Here is a 12,351-nt window from a genome sequence, read left to right as displayed (position 1 = left end):
AAACATGCGTATTTGGCAATTAGAATGGAATTACTGGCATTTAGCATTAAGTATTTGTCATTTAGCATTTGACAATAAGAAAAGCGCACCAGCCTTTCATACAAAAACAGTTTAAAGGCAGCCTGACACATTTGGCATATAAATGAACTAACCTCAGTCAGTTTTATGTTAACCATAACTACGCAAAAAAGCCTCAGCGCATTTTTGCGTTTTAGCAAAACGATTAAGCAGACATTAGGCATAAAAATGTTTGTTTCCGGTATCCCTACCTACTCTAAATGTTTGGCCCGATTTAAATGTTTTTATGGCCTTGGAGAATAGTTTTTGCAACTTTATAATAAAACGTTGCAAAACTGCAAAAAAGGCATAACCCCCTTTTAACATGGTCAGTGATATTAGAAATCAACTTACTGCTGGTCTATAGGCATAACCCCCATATTTGTATTCATTTTTTGAGACAAAAATAATTTCCGGAAAGTCTACTAGAATAATAAAAACTAGATGTGTGGCCGTAGGACACAGGTGTCCCCCTCCCTCCTGCCACTGTAACATGGTTTTATGACTCAGGTTAAATAATTTTTAAGATGTTTGCAACACAAACTTTCAAGAACCTTATGTGTATTTTTCACTTACTTAGCCATAACTCTGGCCTAGCTGAGTAAAATCCTAAAGAGAACACTTCACAGGCTATAAAACAATCCTCTAATGTTATATGATTCTAGGTCAAGTACATTTTAACATACATGTTTCACAAACTTTTTTTGAGTAAGTCTGGACAAGAAGTCTGGTCTTGTGTAATGAAAAAACTTTTTAAAAAATAAGTCAAGGGCCATAACTCCTACAGGACGCGAAACCCCAGATGCACAACTGCACATGCTGACCAACATTCCTGTAAACTTTGGTGACTCTATGTCAAATACTTTCGGAGCTACGCGCGACACAACATTAAAATGACCAATTTTTTACCAAGTCAGGGGCCATAACTCCTACACGACTGAATGAATCAGGACGCCAAACCCCAGGTGCACAACTACACATACTGACCAACTTCCTGTAAATTTTGGTAACTCTAGGTCAAATACTTCTGGAGCTAGGCGCGACACAACACTAAAATGACTTTTTTTTTTACAAAGTAAGGAGCCATAACTCCTACAAGACTGAATGAATCCGGACGCGAAATCCCAGGTGCACAACTACACACGCTGACCAACATTCCTGTAAAGTTTTGTGGCTCTACGTCAAATACTTTTGGAGCTAGGCGCGACACAACATTCTCGGAAGAACGGACGGACGGAGGACGGACGGACAAGAGCAAATCTATATGCCCCCACCACTCTTGGGGGGCACAAAAATTCGACCTAGCTACCCTAAATCTTTTAGCATGTTACCGGAAACAAAGAATTTTTTAGGCCTTAGGTATACCTGTATGAGATTATGGACATTTCTGCGTCAGATCAAACGTGATAGTGTTTATATCAATTATTCTGTTTCCCATTGCATAGATTTCCCAGAATACAATTGTTTGTCAGTTGTGTTTATACACCGGCGCATAACAGATACATTTTGTTTGTCAGTTGTGTTTATACGCCGGCACAAAACAAATGCATAAAATGCAGATCTGACTTATTGATGTGAATTGTATATGACTGTTTTAATCATTTATGACACAGTGCCTTATATATTGCAGAAATGAACGGTATTCATTCGACTGATGGTAGCTGTATGAATTAATGCTACGGTAGTGACATTGTTACGTTGACATATCTAAGGTCAAAATCCCCCCTTTACAGAAACCATCGCGATTATATTTGCAATGTTGATATGGAAAAGCAACAACAATCTAAAAAATACAGAACACATAAAACTTTATGCGTCTATAATAAATGCATTTATATTATAACATTAAAATTATTTTATAATACTGATCTTAATTTTAAAGTTTCCAAGATGCCTAAAGTGAAAGCTAAAAGGAAGGCCGTGGTTTGCCCGGCGGATCCGCTGTCGACGATTAAGAAAGCTGTATATTTCAGACGCCGGAGGCCACAGCAGCTACTGAAGCTGCGTTTGATGCTATTATATAAAGCCCCATCCCCACCCCCACCCCCTGCAGCGCAGGTGAAAGGGTTCTTCATCCAGAAGTTCCTGGTCCTTTACCCCAAAGGCAGCTAGTTAAATGAATGTACATGTTTTTACGGTGTTCCGTTGGGGCCATCACAGTTTCGCGTTGTCGCGATACTTTCACACGAAAACACGAAGCAAAAAAATCGCGTTTTCGCGCTATCAATATCGTGTTTTCGCGTTTTCGCCCTACTAACCACGAAGGCGAAAACACGAAAAGACGATGGCAAATCGAGGGCGAAAACACGATATTAAGAGAACGAAAACGCGATATTTTTTTGTTTCGTGTTTTCGCTTTATAGTTTTGTGTTTTCGTGTGAAAGTATCGAGTTTATTGAAATACGTTCTTTACTGTCGGAAAACAAGGATGTTAAAGTCTCGTCTTTTTATTCAAGCAGTTGCATGGGTAGTAATTGACACCGAATTGATGCATCTCAGCACTATCATTAATAGTATAGTGCGTGCGGAAGCATGCCCATGTTATGACTTTAATTTCAAGGGTCTATGTCAAAGGTACAAGTTTACTTAGAGCACAAATGTTTAAAATGTGCACAAAATCACCCAGGTTGCAAGTGCAGGCTTTCTGATAACAATAACACTGCTTTTAGTTTACTCGTATACTGATTTATTTCAGGTCGATTGTGAAGCAAGTTCTACAACTTATGTTATTCACTCCCAACATCTCATTCCCGATTGAATCCATCACCACGAGGGTATGAGAAAAGAGGCCAGTTTCAATGCTTTTCATAATTTAGGTTCTTTCAGGTAAAATCGACCATACTGCAGTCAAGCAGAGCACGCCAATATCTATGGGACCTTGTTTTAACTCCTATAAAAACTGATAGGTTAACGTTTTGGTTGGACGATTAACCCTGATCTAAGCATAACGACCTACCTTTTAGATGGTTTTCAGAATGGTTTTGAAATAGAATTCGCCCGGTATAAGGGCCCTCGCATTCCTCTTCATTTTAAAAATCTATAATCTGCCTTCATGTACCAAAAAATATTCCATAGTAAAAGTTTATCGATAATTAAGTTTAGTAAATGTTTTTGTCCATTTTCTGACCAACCTTTTTCTAATTTGAGAATCAATCTTTGTGGTTTAGTACCAAAAACGAGTTATCACACACCTGTCATACCCTCTATCACTTAGTATAAATAAATTCATTGATTCAGAAATAACTTCGGTTCAGTATTCTAAATTCGACAATGTTGTCAAGCTGGTTCAGAGGTATAGGTAAAGGGGCACTATTAATGTAAAAGAACATCAAGGCAGATTTTGATTTACTTCCCGTGCACCCATCAGACTTCCATCTCAAAAATAAAAAAAATATGCCATAAGGTTGTTACTTTTGAGAAATCTTCCACTTGTCTACATTGGATAGTATCTAATTATTAATGAATTAATTAGGGAGAGAATAACATTTACAGTTATTAGTAGAGTCTCTCAATTTTATTTGTAAAGCCATTCCAGCTGGTAGAACTTTCAATCACAGATGGCAGTAGCTTACCTATAGTATAGGACCATGAGCCATATACATTTAAATATGCTACAATGATTGTGTTTTCTAAGAAAAAGAAATGTAAAAAAGTCATTTTGAATTTTCTTTTGTCCCTGTGAAAATGAGCCATTAGAAAGGTGAGCATTTTGACATGTACATTGCTTCCAGGTCCGGATTTTTTTCAAAAAAAAATTTCTTTTCAAATGGTTGGCTCTTTCAGAAAAATCTTACTTCAAAGCCCAGTTGCAAACCGTTTACGCACAGCGAGTGAGCAGCGGCATAAAAACGGTAGTGTTTTCTCTATCGTTTACGGCAATAGAGAATACGGATGTGGGGCCTGTTTTTTTTTGTTTTTTTTGTTTTTTGTTTTGTTTTTTTTAAATGGTCGTTCGAATTGCCGTGTGTGGTCTAAAAAGACATAACTTACTTAAGTCTTAGCTCATTCCAGTCAAGCTGGCTCTGCCTGTTTGGGGATCATCTCTTGCACAAAAAGAAAGTTCTATGTAGAACTGATAACAATGCTCTAGTTAATATTATTAATACACGATCATTACAAAAAGTTACAAACCTAATACGTCAGCTAGTTCTTTACACGCTTAAAGTCTGGTATTCAGTTTAAGGCTCTCCATATTTCATCCACCCGTAATGAAATCGCAGATGCCATTTTTCGTTTCCAGTGCAATCGTCCTGTCGGACTTCTACCGGTTGGAGCATCATCGCAACCGGGAGAAATCCCAGTTTCATTTCTAGGAATTTTCAATCAGAAATTGATAACTTAGGCCTATGTATGGCGTCCATTTCTAATAACACATATAAAACATACAATAATGGGCTTTCGCGTTGTAAGCATTTTACAGAAGAGTTTAACAAGAGCTATGAATGGCCACCGTATGTCTTACACATACTAGAATTTATTGCATATATGTCCTTAAGAGGTAAATGTAAGGGTTGGTGTTAGGGTTTTGACGTTCATATTCCCTATCGGCGTGTGACGTCATTTGTGATGTCAGTTTCGAGTGTGTCGTCTCGATTTAGTTCTTTTAATGACAACATTACAATTTTGTTCTGCCTAGAAAGCAAATTTACTTAATTTAAAAAATGATTTCAAATGTATATTATGTGAGCTTATTAAAAAATTTCGTTATGTCGCGTTGATGTGCTCGCGTTTTTTAAACACATTTCGATTCTGTCGTCCTAGCACGTGCGACAACGCGACATAACGACATTGTGAAAGTTTTGTCCGTCTTTTTGGCACGCGCACCAAAGCGACATAACGAAGCTAACAACGTGACATGACGAAATGCAATAGGACGAAACTTTAGTGCAAATCATATTTTCTAATTATGTATTGCTAAAACAGTGTAGATTGATTCAGTGATACCTAGCATATTAAAAGCATGTTTTTTATGAACTAATCGAAAATGGCATGGTACATACAACTATTGATAGCTGAGGTCATTTGCTTATTTGAATCACTCCCGAATCTGCTTCCAAAAAATGGACAAGAAATTTCTATTTACTTTTTCAATTATGACCACAATTATGCATTTACAATCATTTTAATGTAACACATTTCATTAAACAGCATTTCAAAAGGCACTTTAATTGAGAATACTAGTTTTGTTTACAAATCAACATAAAGCGTGTAAATAAACCACAATTCACCCTTTTTATCTCACGTTATTTTAGGATAAAGTGTGGACATTGTTACAAACAACAGTAATTAAAGAAATACATAAAATATTTACACAACTCAAAAATGGAAATTCACTATTTACATATTTAAATTGAGAGCTCTCGTTTAAACACCGTAGTTTATTTCAAAAGAGCCTTACATCTTCGCTAACTTGTATTTAAAAATAAGATGGATTTAAAGCGGTTACTCACAAAAACAACGGCAAGTATTTTAGATAATTTTGTAGAGCCCTTTATATAATTGTGGTATCATTTGAAAGTGTATTGTCTACTGAAAAAGAAAATATAAATTACATTACAAAAATATGTATAGATTTTTTATTTTTGTTACGTTATAGTCTTCAATGATAGTTCAACAGAATTCTAGTTTAATATAACAGTGTAAAATTTATCATTTCGCAGTCGAAAACAGGACTGTAGTGATTCGTGCATATTATTTATGGTCATTTTATCTACTAATTCTTGTTCAGCTGACACAACTCATTCAAATGATACAAAAAACATGGGGTCACTAGGCATCGAACTTTTACCTATTTGTGGATCGGATACCTTAAGTAAAAAAAACAACAACGTTGTTTATCATTGCAATTCAGGCACTAAAAAGCTGATACTTTTCATGACTTCTTCAAAAGTCAGTTTAGTTATATGTAATAAAGGAAATAATTTGAGATAACTGATTGTGAGGCAAATGCAATTGGTTTTGTGTGGTGGGGGTGGGAGTGCATGCGTGCTTGTGCGTGTGTGTGCATATGTGCGTGCGCGTCTGCGCATGAGTGAGTGTATGCGTGCGTCTATGTGTGTCGCATGGCAGTCATTACATATAGCACAAAGTTGTGCATTGACTTTATTAGAGCTACTGTATGTTAAAATGATAAATGTTGCTTACTGTTCCGTATAATGTAAGAGAACGGATAAAAACCTTGACGACCTTGATGAACTAAGCCAGAATAAAATTAGAGGCTTGCAGGCTGAGTGGTTTAGACTCTTGACTTCCTATTACATTTTGTATCACTCCATAACCATTGAGGTGGGATATAAAATTACTTCATGTTTAATCTAAGTTTTTTTATATGGCTTGCGGAAAGCATTCATTGTATCCAGGCACGTGCCTGGAACATTATCCGTGTGCATCCAGGATATTGCACGATTAAAGCTGAAAGATCGCCTTTCGATCAGAATTATGGGTTTGTGACAATTACAAAAACTTTTTCAGACAAAAAAACAACAACAAATATTTTAAGCTACAAAGTCAAAATAACTGTTTATCACCTTTCTCATACTTTATATCAATCTAGTTGATTACCATAAAGAGCATCTCTTAGAAAAGTATTATATATGTATTTTTCTTCACTACAGAAACCAATATTGGTGAACTCTAGAGCTGGTTCGGCGGCGTCGGAAAGGAACAATAGACCCGATGACAAACATTCAACCAATACAGTGAGTATTTTCTACGACGCATCTTTATCTTAGTGCCAATTGCGTAAACTTCCCATTCCGGAAACAAGCTTTGTTTTTTTCCCAACGTCTGAAACAGGGTACTTGATACTAAATATGAGACGTGCCTTGGGAAAACCAACATAGTGGCTTTGCGACCAGCATGGATCTAGACCAGCCTGCGCATTCGCGCAGTCTGGTCAGGATCCATGCTGTTCGCTATCAGTTTCTCTAATAGCTACAGACTTTGAAAGCGAACAGCATGGATCCTGACCAGACTGCGCGGATGCGCAGGCTGGTCTGGATCCATGCTGGTCGTAAAGCCACTATGTTGGTTTTCCCATGGCTCGGATCATATTATAACTAGCTTCTCATTCTGGGAGAAAAAAATCACATTTTTTTTTATCCAAAAGCTCTGGTACATAAAATATTTAGTAAATACACTATTGTGGACCTGAGAGATTATTCTAATTTCTACCATTCAATTTATTCATAATTTTCTTAATGCCCGAACAAAATTTTAATTCAAATTTTGAATTTCTGCGGTAGGAAAAATATATTTTGTACAATTCCTTTTATAAATCTTCTATATAGCCTCGCTACATCGATCTAGGACTTTGTTTGGTTTTGTTTATATCAGCTTTACATAACATGAGAATATTTCAGTAAGCTTACTTTAACACAAATGTATACGCAATTAATGTAAATTATATATCTCCGTTTCCAAGTATGGTAGGTAAAATGTCGGTTCCAGAAGCTATGAAATTTAGAAATTCATAAGTTGTGTAAAAGTTTCAATAGGGTATCTAATAGCATTTGGAACAAGAGTTATTCGATATAATTTATAAATATTACACTGTATGGCCGCCTGAGCTGTGTATTCATTCCTGCCTCTTAGTACACTCTACGTATGTTTGAGTAAGTAACGACAAACGTCGTGGGAAAGAACACCGATCCTTGGGGTTTGGCCCAGCTAAGACCCTGCCCTGGTCTACTTTTATTATCATAAAAAATACCCACTGATATCTTATCGTTATAGATCAGCGGGTATTTCTGTGATTTTAAAAAATGTGGATTCAATTCGATTAAATTGTTATATTGCGAGCTGTTGTGATGTTGTGCAATGGTCTTTGTTGCATTTGGCTAAAATGTAGACCAGGACAGGGTCGTAGTTTGTCCAGACCGCAAGTATCTGTAGAAACGAACGATACAGATCGGAAACCGTTTACACGAGACGCTATATCCTTTCCGCAGCCTTAACGTACTAAAACGTATTAGCGTCTGATGGCCCTTTCACGCTTCCGTAGAAACAACATTTATTACACGAAACTTATTTCGAAAATATTTCTGAAATGTCTAGGTCTGCAGCTCTCAAATACGGTTATATCTTACATCTGATGCATATACTGACACTCTCAGACAACATCAAAAATGACATTTTGAGCGATTTGATGAAGTTCCAAAATTATCAATGTACCTATGGTCTGTTACGGACCCCTGTGGGATTTGTGTTTATCCAGAGCTCAAATACTTTTTCATAGATTAAAAGCTGACATGCTGTACTATAAAGCCCAGGTAATTTCAATTCGTATTAAAGTGCTGAAAATTGCCTCCCCAACAGCAAAAAATAATGTAATGTGAGACTTTTTTTATTTCGTTTAAACGAAATGATTTCGTTTAAACGAAATAACTATCTCGTTTAAACGAAATAACTAATTCGTTTAAACGAAATAACTAATTCGTTTAAACGAAATCATTTCGTTTAAACGAAATAGTTTAAACGAATTAGTTATTTCGTTTAAACGAATTAGTTATTTCGTTTAAACGAAATAACATTTCGTTTAAACGAAATAACTAATTCGTTAAAACGAAATAATTTCTTTTAAACGAAATCATTTCGTTTAAACGAAATAGTTATTTCGTTAAAACGAAATCATTTCGTTTAAACGAAATAAAAAAAAGTCTCACATTACCTAAGTGGAAAAATAGTGCGTAACATGTCACTTTAGGGGCACCGTACCATTTTAAGCAAAAACGGCGAAGTTAAATGTGAAACTTTACGCAAATTTCAGCAATTTTAAAGTTTATAGCCACATTTCTTTGAAAATTTTGCAAAACAAAGCCAATATCTATATGGACTATATTTTTCAACCTTTTCCCTGTCAACCTTCCAAATCATAATGTCTAAATCGGTGTTTTAGTGAAGATTTTTAAGTTTGAAATACACCATATGCACAAAAAGAGGCGATGTTGGAAACTTCATTTATTACGTGATAAGACTAGTAAGGTGATTTTACTGGTTAATTGTTTTTATAGACCGAAATAAGGATAACACTAACACCACTAAAGTTTTCAAATCTATGTATCGATCCTGCGCCGAACATAGCATCCTGCGCCGAACATATCGGGTTACCTAGTGTGTATAAGCAATGACAAAAACGCAACGATACTTGCAACTCTTTTTCAGTATGACTCAGAAAGGATGTCGAAGCACGACGGTGACGTCAAGCCTACTGTAACAAGTATGACGTCAGTCCTAAATTCTTTGAACAGAATGAAGATTATTCGCCAACGGACTCTAGCTTCAAAGGGTAACATAACCATGGATATACCAATGAGAAAATTCAACTCCTCAGAGGTCAGTCGAGAAATAAACCGTATCCTAGCAACAACTTTGACAGGAATGACCTATGACCCAAAACGTGCCAGTATATTGTCAAAAGGTCTTTCTGAGAGTATCAAAGCGAAAGTTAAAACAATGAAATATCCGCGATACAAATTTGTTGCTATGGTAACAATATCAAGCAAGTCAGACCAAAGCATTTTTGTTGGAAGTCAATGTGTATGGAACACGGGCACTGACTCCTTTGCCACGGGGCAATACTCTAACGGGTCTCTTATAGCAGTGGCATCTGTATTTGCTATTTTCAAGGAATAAAAGTTAAAGCTGTACATAGTGGCATTTCGATGGGTTTTTTTTTATCTAATATGTTTCACAAGTTTATTTTCGGTCATAAAGAATGTGCAATTCAGTGTTTATCTGTGTATCATAAAACTCTCAAAAGCAGTGGCACGGCATTATAACTTCACAAAAATGAAAATCGCCGGAAATTAAATAAATGCTAAAATCACACAAGGAATTTTCATGAATATATGTGTTTCTAGTATTGTTTACATAGTATATATGAAATAATGACATTCAAATAAAACTTCAGTGCAAGTTAAATAGCATTTAGTTTGTAAATCAAACTATATTTTGTTCCGTTAAACATCACATGGTTAATGTCTGTCTTTTACAGAATAGCCTCCTTGAAAACAGTTGATAGTGTATTTGATATTGTCTTAAAATAAAAATAGGCAGCTTTATGTTGTTTTTGTATATTAGCCTGGCTTAGTGTTTCAAGAGGCATTATAATTCTGCTGTACACTGATATTGAAACTCATATGTACACATTCTATATAATATTATTTCAAATATTATTTTCAAATATTCTATGCCTGCATTTTATCATCTAAGACAATATTTACAAGTCTCTCATTTTATTGAACTGCTCGCTGGTGAACAGTCAAAACTATTGCCCAAGATCCAAAGGCAAATAGTTTTGACTATTGACCTGCAACCATTCAATAAATGTTTTATTACATGACATCCAAAATAAATTTTCATATTTTGTTTTTCAAGTTCTGATTTAAGTCCAGCAAAATATAATGTTAAGTATAGACCAGTTAAATAGCACAAACTATGGAACAGCAATGTTTATATATATAATTTGCCCTGATGAGTAAATAAACGAAACCGGTTCGCAAATATTAAGTAACCCATGTAATGTTATTTATTTTTTTCTGTATAATTTACTTGCTCCGGCACAGACTTTAACATTTATATATATATTATATTATATAATATATTATATAATTATTGAAAGGGCCTTTTTCTATTCATAATCATTGTCTACTTTAAGTAAATATGACCTTTAACACCAATTGCACAACTTAAACATTAACTTCTGCAAAGTTACATGTTTCTAGGTCAAAAACATTTTGAGAAATGTAAGTATTAACTTGTTTGGATGAACGTCTTAAAGACACAGCTGCCCCCATTTACTGAGTGAGTTCAAATGACACAGCTGCCCCCATTTACAGAGTGAGTTCAAATGACACAGCTGCCCCCATTTACTGAGTGAGTTCAAAAGACACACTGCCCCCATTTACTGAGTGAATTAAGCTTTCAGACTAAGTTGTTTTCTAGTAACTACTAACCATACCTTTCACATGGAGGAGCTGAACTATACACGCTTGAAAGACACCAGTTTTGATGACTCTAGGTCAAATACTTCAAGACATTATTATGTGCAACATAAACGACAGACATCTGTACTGACAGAAGAACAGTCAAAGGCAAATCTAGTTGCCCCCTTTTTTATACGCCCGTTTTGAACAAAAAACGAACGTATTATGTGATGGCGCGTCCGTCTGTCATAATTCGTGTCCGGAGCATAACATTATAACCATCAAAGGCATTTACCTCTGCACTTGAACTGGCTTTGTAGGTGAAAGGTCAATGTCACGGTTAAAGCTGTCTGTCATATTTTGTGTCTGGAGCATAACTAAATTACCATGCAAGGTGCTGACTTCAAACTTGGCTTGTAGGTAGATGGCGATGAAACGATGCGCAGTGCTTTTAAACAGGCTTTGTAGGTTAAAGGTCAAGGTCATAATTTGAGCTCAAAGGTCTACAAAACCTGCATTAGTGGTCACCTGTATATTGTGTGACCCTGCTTAGAATGGTCACTGTCTTTTCTGACCACTGGAATTTCCATTATAATGACTCTTTATATAGCGTGATCCATTGGCCAGTCAAGGTTAGCAAAATGCACTATGACGGTTACTAAATCTCTAATGTGGTAAACTATAGTAAAATAAAGAGGTGCTGTTTGTTCTACTGTACTGTAAACAAAGTCTCAGGTAGCTCAGTTGTGCAGAGATAAAAAGAATAAGATAAAGATTTAATTTGTTTTTGTCTTTTCTAGTAAATATTTTGATATAGTCATGCCTTATTTGCAGCAAAAACATTGTTAAAACATTTCCAAAATAAATTGATCAACATAATGTTATAGCCATTTATCAAAGGATGTCAAAATCAAAACTGAAAGTTATTTTCATTATCCATTCCTTAGTAGAGAAGAGGAAGCCTTCACCTATTTTGGAAAAATAAAACCATTCTCATCAATGTGTGTGAATTGTGTGCTTTTTAAGATAACAATGTATTAGCTTCTTAATAAAGATTTTATATGTAACATCTTACAGGAACTTGTACAATATCATAAACAATAGAACTTATGTTCATTATAAGCAAAATTAAGTTTTGAATCAATGTTGTCCTAAATCAACAAGAAATATCGGTAAAACCGATGGATGCTCCCGGAAATTTGCATATTAAAAGAACAAAAAGGGAATCTACTGATTAGGCACATATAGTGTACTGATGTTGAATGATCAAAGGGCAATATATCATTGAAAACTCATTTCAACGAATAATGAACAAAATATGCGCATCTCCTCTTGAAAGTAAAGCTTCCTATGAAGTACGGCTAAATTC

The 12,351-nt window shown here is 35.4% G+C and overlaps 1 protein-coding gene across 1 annotated transcript; it reads left to right on the top strand.

The window, feature by feature from the left end:
• The first annotated feature begins 1,947 nt into the window (after positions 1–1,947).
• On the top strand, positions 1,948–9,690 carry LOC123533807 (uncharacterized). The gene is made up of 4 exons (XM_053518946.1): positions 1,948–2,123; positions 2,753–2,831; positions 6,672–6,755; positions 9,220–9,690. The coding sequence occupies exons 1-4, from the start codon at positions 1,948–1,950 to the stop codon at positions 9,688–9,690; spliced, it is 810 nt and encodes a 269-aa protein (XP_053374921.1).
• Positions 9,691–12,351: the final 2,661 nt, after the last annotated feature.

The sequence above is a fragment of the Mercenaria mercenaria genome, chromosome 12, assembly GCF_021730395.1.
Source record: "Mercenaria mercenaria strain notata chromosome 12, MADL_Memer_1, whole genome shotgun sequence".
NCBI lineage: Eukaryota > Metazoa > Mollusca > Bivalvia > Venerida > Veneridae > Mercenaria > Mercenaria mercenaria.
Note: the sequence above shows the minus strand (reverse complement) of the source record. Positions and strands in the feature narration are given on the sequence as shown.